At 37.4% G+C, this 19,715-nt stretch overlaps 1 protein-coding gene across 6 annotated transcripts; it reads right to left on the bottom strand.

Annotated features, from left to right (window-relative positions):
- Positions 1 to 12: 12 nt before the first annotated feature.
- Rim (Rab3 interacting molecule) lies at positions 13 to 17,986 on the bottom strand. Of its 6 annotated transcripts, XM_089714242.1 has the most exons (22): positions 17,776 to 17,986; positions 15,514 to 15,718; positions 14,653 to 15,139; positions 12,337 to 12,869; positions 11,756 to 11,972; positions 11,154 to 11,318; positions 10,616 to 10,752; positions 10,211 to 10,456; positions 9,986 to 10,123; positions 9,605 to 9,763; positions 9,315 to 9,392; positions 8,965 to 9,070; positions 8,037 to 8,167; positions 7,851 to 7,959; positions 7,101 to 7,287; positions 4,961 to 6,627; positions 4,735 to 4,881; positions 4,452 to 4,596; positions 2,558 to 2,720; positions 1,298 to 1,495; positions 391 to 525; positions 13 to 308 (listed from the first exon to the last, which is right to left on the bottom strand). In XM_089714242.1, exons 1-22 carry the CDS (start codon positions 17,883 to 17,885, stop codon positions 306 to 308), a joined length of 5,466 nt encoding a protein of 1,821 aa, XP_089570368.1. In that variant the 5' UTR covers positions 17,886 to 17,986; the 3' UTR covers positions 13 to 305. The 6 variants fall into 6 exon arrangements, with proteins under 6 accessions (XP_089570368.1, XP_089570367.1, XP_089570363.1 ...); XM_089714241.1 differs by lacking the exons at positions 13 to 308; positions 391 to 525; positions 12,337 to 12,869 and adding an exon at positions 13,716 to 13,798 and having other exon boundaries at positions 1,142 to 1,495; positions 4,961 to 5,088; XM_089714237.1 differs by lacking the exons at positions 13 to 308; positions 391 to 525 and having other exon boundaries at positions 1,142 to 1,495; positions 4,961 to 5,088.
- Positions 17,987 to 19,715: the final 1,729 nt, after the last annotated feature.

The raw sequence follows: 19,715 nt of genomic DNA, 5'->3' as shown, positions 1-19,715 counted from the left end.
AATACACACACATTCGCATTTGGCTTTTAATACTTAATTACATTATCGAGTACACTATACATTTCCCTTGCTATAAAATGCTAACTATTTATAACTCTGGTAGGCATTCCGAAAGGAAAACAAATTAAAAAATTACAATTACAACTTTCGTTTTATAGAAAATTTCCTATGTTCGTGACATATTTTTGCAGTTTATAATAATATTAAAGCAGTATCACTAGATGTATTATTTGGACAACTTTATATATCGTTTTAATATTTTTATTGATATTGTTCACCGACAGCACGTCAGCGATGAACCACAGTTACTGAAACAAATAAAATTGCATTTAGTATATATTTACTTAACCAAATTTAAATATTACTATAATAATTTTATACGTTACTTACCAAAGACGTTGTTCCGAAGAGTTTGTACCATCCAATGACAATGTTGGATAAATTGAGATCATCTAACATAATTTGGGCCACACCCATGAACACCTTTTTGCCTTCTATGCGGCCGTAATCGCCCCATACAGTGACCTATAACAAAATTTATATTTACTGTTATTGTTTGTATGATTAACACTGAAGACCTATGGGATTTTTTAAGTTGAACTTGAGTCAAACCTACGATTGTGATTTTTGTGTTTATTAAAGATCTTGTGTCATTAGGGATTTTTTTTTACTTTACTGCAAACGCAAAATTTTTCGAAAAAATTACATTATTAAGATGCAGAAGAAACATTACTACATGCACATTTTAATGTTAAAAATTGGTTGTCTGTAAAGTCGGTTTACTGACGATCGTTGAACGTGACAACGTCCGATTGTGCTTCTTTGTCGCTCGTTCCGCGCTCTCGCTTGCACTTCAAGCCTTTCATGGAACGCCTCAGAGCGAGGTAACGCCGCATGAGTCATGTTTTTTCGTGCGTGCAGCCGGCTCTATCGAATTATAAGACGTTGTCACGTCAAAAGAAAAGGTGCAAAAGGCACTCACTTGCAAAATGCACCCCTTGAAGTTCTCACGGAACGTGAGCGTCCGTGGGTACAGTGGGTCGAGTGTCCGTCGCGCGGTGTTGGTCTTGGCCTTGGCGATACAGCGCTTGCCGAAACAAAACACAAATATTTGCTAAATCCCGTGCAAAAGGCACTTACTTGCAAAATGCAACCCTTGAAGTTCTCGCGGAACGTGAGCGGCTGCTGGTACAGTGGGTCGAGAATTCGTCGCGATGTGTTAGTCTTGGCTTTGGAGATACAGCACTTGTCGAACCAAAACACAAACATTGCTAAATCCCGCGCAAAAGGCACTCACTTGCAAAATGCAACCCTTGAAGTTCTCGCGGAACGTGAGCGGCTGCTGGTACAGTGGGTCGAGGGTTCTCCGCGCGGTGTTGGTCTTAGCCTTGGCGATACAGCGCTTGCCGCTGACCAGGTACACCTTGACGTAGGGCGCGGGTAACGTGCGGCTGCCTTGCCGCGCTTGTAGCCCGCGAGCGCGGATCACTTCGACCTAAGATTGAAGAATTGGATTACGTGATAATATGTGGCGAGGTGGAAAGTAAAGGAATAAAATCCGAAGCTTTTCGCTTTCGAAGATGATTTTGAATAAAAATCACCAAAAGTTGAGATAAACAGTGAAGTAACAGTCAAATTAACCGTCTCGTGAATAAGCAGAATATAAGAAAAATGTTGTAATGTTTGCTTTGAAAAAATATGTTTCCAACTATAAATACATTTTATAAAAGACTAGCGACCCGCCCCGGCTTCGCACGGGTGCAATGCTGATACTAAATACACTACAGAAAAATTGTGAACGTTGTATAGGTATAAAAATATAGCGGCCCGCTCCGGCATCGCACGGGTATAAAATACATAGCCGGGCGGCCGCAAACGCTGCGTCCCGCAATTTTTAAATCTGTAATATCTTCGAAAATATTCACTTAAATCATACGGTGTAAAGGGCAATATAGATCTATATTAAATGAACAATGTATCCATGGTATTTAATTGGTTAAGGATTAATGCTGTATTGGTTAAAATCGCTTCGAAAATTAGCCATTATTTGTCGTAAAAAGTAAATGACAAAAAAATGTTATTGTGGGTTATCCATAAGAGATAGACATATACCATCGCGGACTTTTCTGTAGACCTTATCAATGTGTATAATACTTAGTACATTATTTTGATAAAACTCGTAGGGTTCAGCCTGCGTTTGCAATGTAAGCGGAATAAATGTAATTTTTTTACGACATCACATTAGAAACCTCAAAAATAACAGTACTTCTCCACTACTTAATGGATCTTATTATACATATAAACCTTCCTCTTGAATCACTCTATCTATTAAAAAAAACCGCATCAAAATCCGTTGCGTAGTTTCAAAGATTTAAGCGTACAAAGGGACATAGGGACATAGGGACAGGGAAAGCGACTTTGTTTTATACTATGTAGTGAAGATGTACGAATTATTTGTTAAAATCATGTTTAAATATTGTTTAAAAATAATATTTTTTGAGAATGTAAGAAATGTCTGGATTGAAAAAGAACAAATATTTCTTATTCACAAAATTACCTCGAGGAAGCCCTTTTGATAGCACATAGACAGTTGCACGTCGCCCAACGTCGGCGCACCCAGTAACTGTCGTCCGACAAGTTGGCCCGGCCCCAGACCGTCTATGAAGTCTGACAGACCACCTCCATCCGATGAACTGGATCCCCGCATTCCGGGAGACCATCTGCGATTATTTACAAATTAATGAATAGATTCAAAACTATTGATAATATAACTATTGCGAAATATTCATTCAGAGGACACACAGATTCACAGAGAAAATAGGAAAGCTAGAATATTAAGGGGTAAATTGACACTTACAGCTTTTTATTATGTATTCATTTATTTCTGATAGTGTTCTTATTGAAGGTCGAGTTAAAAGCAATAAGTTTTTATTGTGGGTCTATTCTATTAACTACGGGAAATGTACGTAGGGTACAAAGTAATTATTATACGAATAAACAACATTGATACAATAGTGATGAAGAGGGCGGTAGTTCAAAGTAATAAGAAATAGTTCCTGTTTTTATATGAGACACAAGGAGAGGGGCGCAAATATTTAAGTTCAAACATGGAATATTTTCTATATTTAATATAATATTAATTAAATATTTGTTGTTATATTAATTATAATATTTGGCCCTGGGATTGAAAAGATAAGTGAAAAAATGAAAGATTGGTTGAGGATAAAGTAAGACAAAAAGTTATTATTAGTTCCATCGGAATTCTTTTTAAATAGGTGAAAAGCAAATTGCATGATTTGACTTACCTAAATCCCCTTATGTTTCATATTGCTACAGATAACACAGAAATCTAAAGTGAGGTAACGGTTGGAGCATGCATATCTTAACATATATATTGTTTTCATGTATAGAGTGTATGAGATTAATGATGTTATTTGAAGTGCGAAGTCTGTAAAAAGCCGTTCATTTAAAATTGACCAATCACAATCGTGCATACGGAACATTAAGCAATTATACAACTCTCACTCAGAACACATAAAATTGTCGAAAGCGAACCGTCACTGTACCTTTTAACGCGCAAAGTAACTTCCAAGGTGTACTGCCTATGCGTATAGCGAGAGGCTCGTGCGATAAAAATACAAATGTAGAAGTAAAAACACCGATACATGGCAACATGCGTAAAAGACGAAGGCATAAAGAGGGTAAAGTAGAAGACGTCGAGCAACATCGATGAGCACAAAGTAAGAGATCGTCTGCACGGAACGGAGCGGACGAGGCGACTTACGAGGATCCCTCCGAGCTACATATGGAGACGAGGCTGGAGGACACCTCGTGCGAGCGCTTGAAGCTGGTCACCACGTTGCTGGAGCGCTTGCGCCGCGCGCCGGCCCCGCCTTCTACGCGGTAAGCGCGCAACCGAGCGGCGGGATGCCAACACAAAACATTCAGTACCCGCACACATATTGCGTTCCATTTACACAATGCATTTATATTTGGGAACTTGGGATAGTTTTCAATTAAATCACCTTACTATTCATGATGTTAAAATAATTGTATTAATTTAATTAAAAATGTTGCTATATTTGCTGGATTAGAAATCAACGCCTGCTACGATGTGCAAATAATAATGGCGGTTCTGCCTAAATACGAGGCAGCTTCTCATTGCAACATTATCGTTAAAATTATATCGATTGTTTAACTAGGTATCTACTATTTTAAATTACTTTTTTACCACTAAAAGCACTACGTAGCTGATTTTACAAAGCGACATGGCGCACACAAAATGTTTCGATGGATGCATGTGGCATGCTGTATTTTGAGAAAGTTTCCCCTTATAATGTAAGTTATCAGGCGTCGATCTTAATTCAATCGACCGCCGATTCAATCGATAAATCTACCGCCACGTAAAACTTCACTATTGTGTCAATGTTGGCATTATTACAAATGCCAACCTGTCATCGTCGTTTTCACTGGAGGCTGAGGAGGCCCGGGACACTCCAGTGCCTCCCCTCAACTCACCGGGGACAACTTCTTCACTGCGTTGAACAGTAAACGAATTTTTTCCGCGTTTACCAAAACCTAACCTTCTTTTCCGTCCTGTCGATATTTTGTAAGTATATGATTAATTTACTTATGTATTATGAAGAACTTGACAGTTTAATTGTTATATTAACGGAACAGGTAAACAAGAAAAGAGAAAGAAGAAAACAAATCGTCAAAAAGAAAGCATGTCACCTGTGGCGGATAGTTGAGATGTGGAATTGCTTTTCTTGCCCATACCCGGACCAAAATAGTCTCTTGGTTCTGCTTTCAACAAAGTATCGTCGCCAGCAGGCTCGTTTTCAGAAGTAGCACCAAGGGCCGTATCACTAAGACTGCCATCTAGAAAATAAATTTGAAACGTTTTATACATCCTAATTTAGTGCGATAATTCTACAAATAAGAATTTATCATATTTTACCTGCTTTTTCGTCAGGCGCATCAGTATTGCTTAGACTTCTCGTAAATTGTCCGCGTCTTGACTCTCGCCTTTCCAAAGTAGGAGGCTGGTTGTTATGTCGACCGTTTTCTCTACCTCCATAATCATTGCTGCTTTGAGATCCCATTTCAACAAGTTTCTTCCGTTTATTATTTGCATTCGTCGTACATTGGGTGTCATCCACATTATCTTGACGTTGTTTTGTAGTCGGTTGGTTGTTATTAGTTTTTTCCGTTGCGTTGGTGACATTTGGAGGCGAGTGCGAATCAACAGGAGCGAGCGCGCGGTGAGGTGAGCCGTGATTTGGGGAATAAATTGTAGAGAACGAATTAGCTCTAGTACGATTATACTTTTCTACTTCGTGTTTTACATATGATGAATTGCGAGCATGCTTTGATTCTGATCTTACAGGTTCTTTGTATGGTTCATAATCTGGACTTGGAAAGGGAGAAAGGGAGTCAGGCGAGTAAAACTCCTGTACGGTGGGAATTTCGTTTATGCATACTATGTTTGCCCGCTTTTTAAAGTTTGATTTCTTAGCCGGTACCATATCATCCCTGACATTTGGACTAATGTCAAAAATGTTACATTTGGAAATATTTTCGTATAAGTCTACAATATCATCAGGTGTTACTGGTTTAGCCGTCGTAGGCGACAATTTACTATAAAGTAATTGATCATATATATCCCTATAACCGATGTCCTCGTTTCCTAAGGTAAAATTAAGATGATCATACATTTCTGAATTTGGACTTATATCGACACTATTGAAGTATTCTCTGTATAATGCCTTGTGTTTATTATACCTTGTTCCATTAATTCTGCCAAGATCAAGAGATAAACACTTTTTTGGTAAGCTATCTGTCTTTGCTATGTATGAATTTTCGCTTAAATCGTGCTCTAAAATGTTAGCTTTTGGTTTGTCTACATTGACGTGTATCATTGTGGCTAAACTAGAATCACTACCGTATCCATGAAAATGGTCCGAATACATATCCTCAGTTAACTCGTCAGCAATAGTAGGTAATACATCTTGTGTGAAATACGGGTCTTCATCAAATGATTGAAAATTAAAAGAACCTCGTAAATGTTTAAGCATTCGTAAATTTCTCTTTTTATGACTTCCATATCCATTTTTTACCTTATGCTGAACGTGATAATCCTTTAATAATTTACGATCAATTATAGAGCTTGAATAGTCCCGTAATCTGCTGTAAGGTTTATCAAAATAGGAACTCAGAGAAGATTTAACTACCTTTCCAATATCAGGGAGAATTGTAAAATTGGGATATTTTATATGATTCTTGTTAAAAATATTACCGACGTAACTTTTACTGTATTCATTATATTTTTCATCATATTTAGGGTCTTTTAATATGCTTTCATAGGCTTTAAAACTATCTTTTAAACTAGCACCTATAGAATGGCTACGTTGTAGTGCTGGGTAAAGGTGATGATTAAATTGTCGTCTTGTTATTGATGAATAAGGATTATTGAGTCTATCAAAATCGGGTACGTATTTTCTACTAGTCAAGGTACTCCAAGGGCTGTAAATGGATCGGAAGGGGATAGTAGGTGATATGAAGGTATCTGTAATGAAGCTATCACAAGAAGAGGATTTAATAATAGGACGAAAGATCCGTTTGCGGCTGTAAAATTATACACGAAATGAATGTTAACATGCAGAAATAAGGGTATTATAATAAGTCAATTATGATGAATCACAAATTTCAAACAAAAAATAAAACACATAAAGTTGAGATCTCGTTTGGGACAAAATTAATTAATGTAATGTGCATGCAGTAATTACTTCTCTTTATAAAATATAAATGGATATGGTTTGTATGTAATAAATATACAAAATTTACAAGAAATCATTGCCATTTTTAAGTGGTCCCATACATTTTGATTCTAAAATTAACCATTCGTATTTACATATATCAAATTGAAATATTGTGTGACTTGAATAAAAAAATAGCATCGTCAAAGTTGATAATGCGAGTGTTATTCTATTGTTCCTTACTGCATTTAGATGCTAATACATGTCTACAAGAAGCCATAACGTTTCACACGTTCGGAACGAATAGTGAGCTAACTAAAGACGCTAAGTTAGAGACGTTACCTTAACATGCGCGTGGGGCGCGGTCGCTCGGACTGCGTGCTGAAGGCGCTGGACGTGACGGACGCGACGGACTCGATGTCGGAGTCGCCGGCGGCCGCGTCGGGCGACAGCCGGCGGCGAGGCGCCCAGCCGCCGCCGCGCGACGCCAGCTCCGAGTCCGAGAGCCCTGCGTAGTGCCTTTCCCAACCTAAGCGATTGTGTACATTATACGCCCTATCGCTTATGCTGCCTCGATACTTTAATTGTTTTTGGCTACTTAGTTCTTCATGGGCTATTTACATATTATGGATTGAAATCTTAGTAAGGATTATTAAGACATGTATGGACAACAATTATTACTAAGAAGAAGCTCTATTATTAGAGATAATATATCCTGGAAGAATTGTTACTTATAATATATTATGTTCTAATCAACTATACACTAACACTACAAAAGCGAAGCTTTTGTTATGGTGTCACGTTTAGTATGTACCTACTTTGTTACTTTCATTAGTTACACAGATACTGAAATGTTATACACATTTAATATGATGTGGTAAACGATGAAGGATTATGAAGATTGAATCCAAAACAATTGTTCTTATCTATTTTTTTATATCCTAGAATCTAAAGTGTCACATGAATTCATTTTTTTATTTAAGTAAATGAGTCATTTTATATTTCGCGATTCTTCCGTAACGACACTTAGCAATTCCTACTGAAACATCTGTGTATGGTGTAAGTATGATGTATGAGTGTTGGTGTATTGACCTTGTGGCGTGCTGCGGTAGGTGAGTGTGGCGCCAATATGATGCGGGGCGATCCACTTACGTTCTTCGAGATCCGCCGACACCTGTGCTCGCATCGCCCTTTGTGTATTCTGTTTTAAACCATTCAGTCATGTATTATCTCATCGAGTCATATAAAGACTAAAGATCGATTTGTAGATATAAGTACCTGATGAGGAATCTGTGGGAGCTGCCGTTTCTTTGGGCTGGTCGTAGGTGTCGCGGTTGCAGAGCGAGATTGAAACCGAGGTGCATAAGCATGAGTCGGAAACCGTGCGCCATCACCCCGATCTTCACATACTACGTTTAAATTTAAATTATTCACTTATGTTACTTGTAATCTAAATATTTGTGATTTAATTCAAATTAAAGCTATTTTATATGCTACGACTGCTCATTATCATTGGCGGAAACTAATTTTTAACAGAGTTTCACAAGGTCTATGGCGACAATATGAAATTAATATGAGTAGAGCATAGTTTTGAGAGTATTATTTAAAAGTTATGTAAAATAAAAAATTGAAACAAACTTACGAAGGTTACCGTTGAAATAGAAATCGGATAGCTGATTGAAATGACATGCAGTTTCAAAATATTTAAATTTATGGTATCGCTAAAATAAAAATATTAAAAATCATAAGATTATGGCTACGAGATAATATAAAAATGAGTCAATAGCGTGCTTACATTAGGTTAGGAAAAGGACGGAACAAATGTGAAATAAAAAATGTGAAGGAAGATTAAATAGTAGGTGAGAGTAAAGTGGTGATGAACGCGACAAGTTTAATTCTTGAGTGTTCCGTGCGGGGTCAGTGCCCGCTCTTATACAGTCCAGCTAAATCGCTGGAGAAATTCACAATTTCTGTAGAAGCGACGCTTTGAGCGTATGTTTCTATCGTAACAATATTGTTAAGTCGTGTTGATTTCTGAAATTAATCATACAAAGTATCGCTTATACGAAATCTATATCTTATTAAGTCACATTTTCATTAGCACTGTTTTTCTACATTTATATGCGTTTTAACCTTGAAGTATTTAGTCAAGTTTCGTACTCGATAGGCTTAGAGTTAGGTGGTATTGGAAAAGTTCATGGAAGACCTGTATAGCGGTAAGCGTCCCTGTCGTTGGGCGGCGAGAGCGAGCGGCGCGGCGACACGCTCCGCCCGCCGGCCGCGGATTGCGACCGCGCTACGTATCCAGGACCCTGCATAATATAACACTGTACAATTTTCTCTGATGTAGAAAGGCCTGTTTTTTCGGTTCGTACAATTTTAATTGCTATTATAAATGGCATAGTATGATATTCCACATATCTCAATGTGCATAGAGAGAAGTAGATTGTAAAATAATAAAATAACAGATAACGTCGTGGTATGACTTCTGTCACAATTTTTTTTCCGATTTTCTTATTTTGTAGTACTAAATGTTAATAAGATCGAGTAACTTACCCTTTCTCTGGCCATACCAGCAGTGCGCACTCGTCCGGCCGGGGACATATCCCGTCTGCTGTAACGAGTGCCATCGATCTGTGGTTGAATAAATACATAAGAATCTTTCTTGGAATATAAAATGACTATAATAGCTTTTTTACAAATGCAATAACTTGAAGATAAGATATTGCCATGCCGGTACCATTTAAAGGTGGATATCCTAAAATAAGACTAATTTTAAGTTGTAATCTTATCAATTAAGGTCTAGTCTAAAGTTGCAAATTATATAAGCATTAGAGAGTTCTTACCTCATTTGGTGGAGGTGGACTAGAGCTTGAAGCCAGACTAGACAAGGAGTGATGCCTCCGCAGGTCGCATTCACTGGGAGTGTCCGAGTCAGAAAGTCGCGAAGTAGATGTGGATGGTGGCGATAGGTGCTCTCCATCCGCCTCGTCTTCACGGTACCTCTGTTTTTTATACAATTAACTTACATACAAACAACAGAAATAATAAAGTATTTAAAAGATAAAACAAAGCAATAACTATACTATATTTGTCCGGCTTTCCTGCAAAAATCATGCTTTTGATCAAAACATCATTTTAAAACTCTGATTTAATCTGAAAATTGTCTTTCTAATCAATGACTTTAATTGCATTTTAACAATAGTGTTAAAATAATAAATACTTACACCAAACCCAGCGAATTCATCGTGCGGTTTCAATTTGTACCAATTTGGTTCATGATTCATCACCATACTGTCAAGTTCTAAAAGAACTTCTCCAAGGAAGTCGTTTGGTCCATAACGATTTAAATCCCATACTGTAACCTATAAAATAAAGACACAATAAATAAATAAAAAAAAACCGGCCCAGTTATAGTACATTTTAAAATTACAGTTCTAAAATATTTTTACCTCCAAACGTCTCTTCTTAATATCCGAAATACGTATGCCACAATAAACGAACGTTTGATTCCATCTCGGTTCCAAAGTATTAGCAAGGGTCTTGGTTCTACGTTTGCTCTTTTCGCTCTTGTCTGGTAGGAGGAAAATTTTTGCATAAGGGCACCGTGGAGAACCGTCAGGTCGAGGGCTTAGCCCACTAGCTGATACCACTGTGACCAGAAGTTGGAGTGCCGATATGTCGAAATACACTTTGAGCTAGCAAATAAAAAAAATTGGTAGATGAAAAATCATGTAAGAGCATATTTTGTAATAATTGAGTAAAAATTTGATTCTATTCTCTGTTAGAATTTATTGCATACAGTATTGTCATTCTAAAACTTATACATTTATTGTCAAAAATCAAATGATATTCACCTGTATTCGACCAGCAACATTAGCACTATGATTGTTTTGTCTCGCGTTCCGTCGACGGCCGTGTGCATCGGGTGATCCGGGCGACGTCACCAGTACGCTTGGCTTTTCGCCGCCACCCAGAACCTCCGTGTATACTTCTAAAGTAGAATTAAAATTGTACATAATTAATTCGTATACGAACATTAGAATGTTGATATTGTGTATTTCGTCTCTGGTTCTATATTATATGGATAGTGTCATGAACATTAGATATTTATTCCTTCTAAATGTTGTTACCAACTTTTTTAAAAATCAATAAGTATGAATTGATTGATTTAATTAATCACAAATGTTTAATCAGTGTAACACAGATAGCAAGTAACGATTGACACAACTTTTAATGATAGTGAACATTGCAAAAAAATGCATTGCATGCAAGTGATGTAATATAAATTGTTGCGATTCCTTGTGAAAATATTGAAAGTTATATTTTCACGAAGAATCTGTTATTCTTACAAAATGAATACGTGTACCTAATATAAGTCCGAACGGCGGTTACCTTTATGGGTTCTCCAAGGTTGCGCAAGGAGTCTAGCGGAAGCCAAAGGGCGAGACACGACGAGCTCAACATGTGTGTCGTGTTTGCTGTTAGCCACCACTGCTGCCACATCGTCAGCACTTCGGCCTTGTAAAGGAACCCCGTTCCATTGCAACACTTCATCGCCTATTGAAGTACATGTGTGAATTGTTTATGGGACACCAGAAATTTATTCTTAATAGAATAGCCATCAAGATATTATTATATCGAATATAATTTAAATTTTAGTAGTAAGGGACCGCTTACCTACCAGTAGTCTGGTAAAAAAAAGTTTTCTATAACTGATTGAATTGGGAATTTATTCTACTATACTATATGTACTAAAATAAGTTATTGAGACTACTCAAAGAAATATATGTTGAATAACTATTCCTTATCAACTAATAATTTCTTTGAACAGCACTGAACTCAATGCGAGCCCAGCCGCTGAAGCTAGACCTTATTTACTTACTTACTAGAGTGGCGCAGGGACCCAAAGTGAGTCTTGGCCTTAGACCTAGATTAGAATAATTTTTTTGATTTGACTAAAAGGATTATAATATTAAATGGAAATACTTATTAACCTATTCTTAGCTGTCCTTCTAAATCTGCAATAGATCCTTTTTTGACCTTCTCCACTATAGCTCCTCTTGTGCCATCTGGTAGCATTTTACCACCAACGACTTTCAAGCCGAGAATAGCCGCAGACGAGTGCGAGCTTCCTTCCACTATGCTCTTCCGTAGCACCATGTGACCGACCATGCGAGTGCCATCCGTAGACACTTGCCAGTTTAACGGAAACTATTGCAGAAAACAAAGAAGATATAACAAATGGACGACGATGTAAAAGTATCGAAGGTTAAGTCTACAGAAAACAGCAATACTAGCATATATGCAACGCACAATTAAGTTAACAGTCATGCCGAGTAATGCAAACATGCCACAGCCAAACAGAGGTATGTTCATATTTACAATGCTATTGAACAATTTTCATGAACTCATGTATGTAAGAAATTATAATATGGATAACGTATTGTTTCCAGTAATTTTGTTTAGAAAAGTGGATGAGATTTAGGAAGCTGTTCCTATTAACGTAATTGTGATAAGTATTTACTTTGTTTAGACTTTATGTGAAAGCAAGCTAGAATGTAGCCATTTAGTGTACCTTAGGGCACTCGCCCCTGTTAGAATCTTCGCTGGACGTAAAAGTGCTAGACGTGTCGATGCCTGAATCTTTTGTAGCAGAGTCTTGACTCGTTTGTCTTTCAGATTCCCACCGCAAAGAGGCCCAATCGTGTGGGACGACTGAAGAGTCCCGGCCTCCTCGGGGAAACGTCGCTGCCCCTTCGTGTCCATCGAATCTAACAGTTTTTTTTCTTCTTTCAGTAAATCTTCTGTTATCGACAGAATCTTCCCACAGATAGGCGCTTTTATATACAGCCCGGTCAGATGTATGCGCTTCGTCTCTCACGTAAGGACGCAAGTACGAACTCTCCCCTTCGTCACGCGTGCGCCACCGACAATCTGTGACCGAGTCAAAACTACGTCCACCGGTAGGCACTGTGGCAGTGTCGAGTACTCCGCTCCCCTCGGGTATGTATGAGGCCGGCGAATGATTAGCTAAATTGTAATAGTTGTTTGCAGCCACGTTGGAGCGAAGATGAGGGTTTCGAAGTGAAGCACACGCCTCTAGATCTCCTATGAACGATATCATATGGATAGCATCGCGATTACACGCCAATTTGGCTTGCGCCTTGTCTTGCGAGCCCGTACGCGCCCGGATCCAATATCGCTTAGTGTTAGCCGATTATTTTTAATGTTTTGCCATATTTATATTCTATTGCAGAATAAGAGAAAATGTAATTTTGTATTCAAACGAGGCAATGGCGTTTCTTTGAGCGTCAAATAATATAATGCAATCGAAGCAGTGTTGATGCATAAGCGAAAGGAAAGTGTGACAAATCATCCCAGTCATACAAAAACATACGAACATAACGAATATACACTTCCACCAAAACTAACATTTTACATGTCACCATATGTTACACTCTTCTTTTCGCTCCCAACATGCTTTTGCTCAAACCAGATCTTTGAATTCATTTCATTTTTTTTTAAATTACTAGATACAATATTACGAAACAACAAGTAAATCGATGATAGCCATTTAAATTACATTTCTTATTTAATTTGACAACAAAGAATCTGATTTAAGCAACTTTAAGATGAATGCGCATTAGACTTTTGTTACTTTAAATATACCAGGAAACTGAGATATGCTTTAAAATAATTTCTAGAGAAGTATACAAATCAACAGACGTAGTAATGCCAAGGTTTAATGCGCCCTCACCCACATTAGCGATTTAAACAGACATTTGAAAATGGAAGAAGTATGGGCAATTAGAGAATCAACAGCGACCACAGATGGTAGACCAAAGACGTACATATCAGACGACGAAAACGATTAAGGAAAATATTTGTGTATCAAACATCTAACGTTCAGCAGTAATTACAACAAAATTATTGTTCCGATAGAAATCTTCTCACCGATAAAAATTTATTCATTTTCTCGTCTAATATTGCTTGGCGCTGTTTTCTTGCGCCACCAGGGCAGCTCCTATCTTTATTACCTGCAATGTAAACAGTAGATGGGGTGATGATTAGGTGGCTCGGGCATTGACGTAACCAGCGAATGTTCTTGGGTGGGCGAGACGAGCCAGTGGTGAAGGGGCGGGATGGGGTCCGTTCTTGTGACTAAGACTAGCTTCCGAATTGGCCAAAGTTACTTTCATTACATCAGTTTTCTACCTAATATTATACATAAATGAAATCTTAGTTTATGTATTTATTACAAATGTCCCTTCCCGTCCCTTCTACGCTTCTAGGCTAGACCGGGCGCGTACGCGCTGTGCGCTAGACTTTGACAAAAAGACTGGTAGCCATTCAATAAATTACTATTAACTTGAATCGAAGCGCGTATCTCCAACTATTTGTTCAAGTTAGTTATTCTAATCATTTTTCTTACATTTTAAACTGATCTAAACAGCTGTCTATATCTGTAAATAACAACTAATATAATAAAGTATAATGATGCAACTAATTTGTAAAAAACCTACGATTTTATAAGTAAATGATTTAATATAAATAACACTATTTTACCGCTAAGTTCAATGTCTAAATTGATTTATGTAAATAAAATGTGGCCTTTTTATTTAAATTAAATAATATTTTACCTGAAAGTGCCTGAAAGGACTGACTGAAATTGGAAACCTCGCACGGAACACCTTTACAATTGCATAATGTTAGGAACGATTATGAGTGATTTTAGTTGGTATTGATTGTTTTTGTGCATGGTTTACTAATTGATTTGTAGTGTAAAATGTATTGAAAATATGTTGTGTAGGATGAACAAAACCCTTGGCAAGGATTCGTGACAATCCGGAGAGGTTTGGACGGTGAATGGAAAGCGGGTTGGTTCACTCACCGCGATCGCGATACTCGTCGTTTTCGTCGGAAACACATTCTGGCACTTCATCGTCGGAGGACGAGGAGCGAGGCGGCAGCGGCGGGTGCACGCCTGCTCCGTGGGGCAGTGGCAACAACTGCGATTGTGGCAGCGGTGCGCCTAGATCGTCTATTCCGTAAGGCTTTTGTCTCGGATGGACGAGGTGTGGATGTGTTCTCGACAGTCCCTCCAATTCCCCATAGCATTTCGCCTCTTGTTGGCTGTACTGACGTCGGAGGGCGCTTCCAGATCTCTGTAACGGTTGGTTCTCTTTTTCTGCCGCACTGTGCGCTCTTTCAAGTTTAGGTCTTTTATCTAATGTTGCATCTACCTGTGGCGGTAAATTTCTCATATCCGACTCCATTCTCCAAAGCATGGAATCTTGACCGGCACTTTTGTGAATCCATTGCCCGGTTTTCGATAAGAGCTCTTGCTTTTTACGACAGAGAATACAGACCCAAATTACCTGTAAGGTGATATTGTAATACAAGAGGTAGAGTTTATGACTTTGTATAAAATTTTAATTAATAAAATGTTATTTACAAGTGCATATAAATGACACAGTTCTAACTAGGCTTTTAAGAAATATATTAATATGATGTATATCATGCCTTGCTAACAAAAATTTCTCTACTATCTGTTTACCTACTAAGTACATATTTCCAAAAAAAGGAAAGGTATTTTGTTATTTGCTGTCCGTCCCAGGTTGAAGATCCAATTCCAGGTGTATAAGTATACTATTATTCCTATCAACTAATTTTAATAATTTATGTGACAGAAGCGGATTATTCACTTCTGAAATAATAGTTAACATTGAACTATGCATGCACTGAACCAGACCTTGTTAGATCGCAAAGTAACTTTTCCCCCGCAGCGAGCGCAGCATCGAACGCGACAGTAGTGGCAGGAGTGACCGACACCGTCCGCAAACTTAGTTTTTAAGCAAATGTGGCATGTAGCAGCCAACTCAACGCCAGCCGCACGTTGCATCTCATTCCTTGTACGAATCGTTTGCTCCAAAACAGCTACTTCGTCTTGTTTCCGTCTGAATAGGGAAAAAATTACATAATAAATGATTATCATGACTATCTACCCAATTCCCTCGGGTTTGATTGATAGAAAAAAAAATTGTCTTCATTGGCGTAAGTGGGAAACGTTTATTCCATATTTAATGGTAAACAATAGCAAGTGCACTATTCACCTTGTTTTTCGCGTATTTGGACCAGACGTAATCATAGGGAAGACAAATGTATGGATAGTGGTTCGCTTCCACACTCTTATACGAATGTTTCGCCGAATCTGTCTAATTACTAGACTCTAGTATCTAATAGGTACTAGTGTAGTATTATAATATCTGTGTTCGAATATATGCTGTTTTCAACGCGAATACCCAAACGAATACCGAATACGAAAGTGTCAATGCACCATAACACATTGGATAAATCATTTGTCCAATCCTATTCACTGACCTCCTAGTTGTTTCATGGTCTTAAGGCGTCAGCAGGCGTCTGACCAATATTTGCTGTAATCTTTCATATATTATCTTGATAAATTTTTACTTTATCGAGAATCAAAAAACTTTATCCTTCAAGAAAAGAGCTTATTTGTCCATAAAAGGCCGGCAAAGCACCTGCAACACTAGAAGTGTTGCAGGTGTTTATGGGCGGTGGTGACCACTTACCATCAGGTGGCCCACCTGCCCCTTTGCTTGCTCTGACATAAAAAAAAAAAAAAAAAAATCACGATGAAATCAATTACGTAGGTACCCACACCATTTTCGTTGTATCAGACACATTAATCTTTTTTTTATATTATTGATTATAATTTTGTCATATCTTAAAGGCGGCTTGATTTTTAATTTCGCTTCACATTCAATTAATACAAGTTTTGTTTGATAAACCTATTTTTACTTTTGATCTTCTTTACTTGTAATTTTCTGAAATGCATAAGTATAATAAACTACGTTCTTATCAAATAAAAATCAATTAAATCCAACTCAACACATTTTTATTTTTATTATTTTTTTTTTATATATTATAATCGTTGTAGTTAGGTAATTATATAAATTATGGGAATTTATAGTCGTCACTTGAATTACTGTAACAAAGACTGACTTTTAACTAAGTTGCGCAGTCACCTTCCCAAAGAATGAATTTAATTCAAAATAATAGATATTAAAAATTAATCCGAGTTACAAACATACAGGTGAAGCTAATATAAAGCGTGTAAAAAGGGAAATTCGGGCAAATGAGGATTCAAAAAGCCGATAAATCTTGTAGGAAGCTAAAAAAGAAGGCATCTAATCCAATCCCGTTTGCATCTCTCGATGTCTCGTAGTTGTTGAAAAATTACTTGTGTGCGCATTTCAATACTATGTTACCGCATAAAATAAGTAAGTAGGTCAGAATCAGATCTTGAGATCTACTCCCAGCTACTGACAGCAGAAACTGCTAATTTTTGGTTTAAATATTTTATTCATTATGAAGATTCCCATTGTTACATTCTAAATTGCATGTATATAATTAATATTTTCTACTGTACCCATAATTTCCGTCATAACGCCCATATCCACAAAAGAATAAATAATTTCAGTTCCAATAGATACATATGATGGCACTGTGTCGGTTTAAAAAAAGAAAAAAAGATTTACTTAATTTAATTTATTGCACACTGATGCAGTGCTGCGTCACTTTAATATAATTTATAGATGTATAGTAATTGGACGGAATTTGACTAGTGAGATACTATTATGTTTCATGTTGGAGTCTATTAAAAGAAGATTAAAAGTATAAAATCACTTTCTAATATTATATCTACTGGTTACGTTTAATCGATAATCGTTTATCGCTGTTCATGTAGTCTGAGCCCGATAAAAATGTAGCTGTAGATACACCTATAGGTACATTTAACTGATATAGGTACAGATGTGTCTATTAAAACACGAAAATGTTTTCGAATCGGATAACGCTGATTGTAAAATCAAGTCATATCTTACACATGATTATCCAAAGTAAGTAACATATGTTAATGAATTTAGTCCCTCCCTCATTGGTAAAGTTGAGTTAAAACAAGATGAGTTGACAATGGACAACTGGTGCACACCTCATTATCTCATGTTCGCGTTGTTCCTCTTGTCTTTGCCGCATAATAACGCCCTCGATGATGGCGCGCTCCTCGGGCGTAAGGTGCGATAGGTCTGGCATGTCGGCCATGGCGTGCGGCGGCGGCCGCGAGCGGTACGCGGGCCCGCCGCGTGCTGCGGTGCTGTGCCCGCGGCGCAACAACACGCGCTACTCTGTCAGAAGGTTTATTTAATAATGCCGGGAGGGCCAATAGCGGCCAACGCTATACTGACGTCAGCGGGAATATTGATCGCCTTTCAGCAGTATTCCTTCTTTCTTAGACCCGCCCTAGCGCGCCGACGCCCGCCCTTTTCCGATTATATGCGTGCGCATATCTTTTAGAGACTATCAATAGCTGATGAGCGGTAACTTTAAAGAAATATTATAGGTAGTATAAACTTCTGAAAATAAACAACGTAATATAAAAAAATGTTTTATTCGTTTCTAGTCACAGTCCAATGGGGGAGGGGTACATTCGCCTGGTAAATGATTCACGCGATCATTGTGAAAAAGTGTCTTGACACCATCTCTCCAAGGGAATTTTTTAAAGCGTAGACGCATGTATTCATAGTCTCTGCATTCGCCTTTCTCTGGAACATGGTGATTGGCACATATAATCCCTTGAATAATAATAAGCGGAAATCCTACAAAGAACGTGAGGAATCTGTATTTCTTCCAGGAGTCTTTTTCATTATGAAAGCGAGGTACGCATGGATTGGCAGGAATCCTTGTGGGGCGGCAGCATGGATTGGGAGTTATTTTTGGCCCTGCTCCTGGGGTCGCACAGGGACATCCACATCCACAAGGTTTAGGTGGTCCTCTTGGAGGACAACATAAACTGTAATACCTACAGTAAATTCTTAAGTTTATTATTTTTCTTGAAAAAACCATATCTTGGTGTTATATTGTTGTGTCCATTAATTTTATGAATTATGTTAAAATTATGATTATTGTTGTATAGGTATATTATCTATACATGAATTTTAAAACGATTTTTTAAGGATTTTTTATGTAACTATATTAGACTGAAATTTTGAATAATGGCGTTAAATTTGACAAATGCTATCACTTCTTTTATGTTTTTAAAAATGAGAAGAATAAAATAATATGTAATTTTCATGGTAATTTTACACTTAAAATATGTCTTTGGTGATTTTGTTATATTACGAGTCTTATTACGAGTATTGTTATTATTATACTACCTAATACACAGTCAAAAGGTGGTCACTTGTAACTAGAAAAGAAACGATGCTACAAAACGGTCCGCGAAGCTCCAAATTATCCCTCGCTTTCTCATAATATTTAAATTGACCTTAGCGACCAATGCAATAAAAGAACAGGGTGCAGTCTGAGTAAGATTTTAGTGTGTTCGAGTCCCTAATGTTGTAAATGAATTTTAGGAAATCTTATGTTGGTTGGATTACAAAATATACGCTTCGGACCTTCGGTTAAAATACAAACAAAAAAAAAGGTCTGGAATCTGGATAATTTTGTAAATTATTAATATGTAGCTTCTTACCGATATTCCAAGTACAAATCTTAGAATATTAAGAAATAATTAGGTATCATCGTGTTTTATAAAGTAGGTAACTAACTATTTATTTAATACATCTAATCGTCATAGATGCCCGCAGCCCGCGAGCCCGCGAGATTGTCATCCGATGTAAATAATAAATTGCATACTTACAGTATGATAAAGTAGGTATTATTTTTCTGTACATTATCCAAATTATTCTATTGACTTGGAACCTTGATTGGTTAGATTATATTCAGTTTATTTCTAACTTGGCAAGTTAGGTGTGAAAGGGATAAAAAAACATACAGGCGTCATTCAAGGTCATATTTTCTTGTTACAAGTTAATGTTCATAGTTCATACTGAAATCTCCAGTGTATTAGATAATATAAGCTTCTTGGCTAAC

This window comes from Colias philodice, chromosome 3 (assembly GCF_061535455.1).
Source record: "Colias philodice isolate Cphi_HAF_F1 chromosome 3, ilColPhil1 Martin Lab GWU primary, whole genome shotgun sequence".
NCBI lineage: Eukaryota > Metazoa > Arthropoda > Insecta > Lepidoptera > Pieridae > Colias > Colias philodice.
Note: the sequence above shows the minus strand (reverse complement) of the source record. Positions and strands in the feature narration are given on the sequence as shown.

Coding starts and splice junctions, on each gene's coding strand:
- Rim (XM_089714242.1), bottom strand. CDS start 17,885: ATGGCCGACATGCCAGACCTATCGCACCTTACGCCCGAGGAGCGCGCC. Junction 9,071..9,314: donor CTGGTATGGCCAGAGAAAGG/GTAAGTTACTCG, acceptor TATATTATGCAG/GGTCCTGGATACGTAGCGCG. Junction 1,496..2,557: donor ATCAAAAGGGCTTCCTCGAG/GTAATTTTGTGA, acceptor CTTCAATCTTAG/GTCGAAGTGATCCGCGCTCG.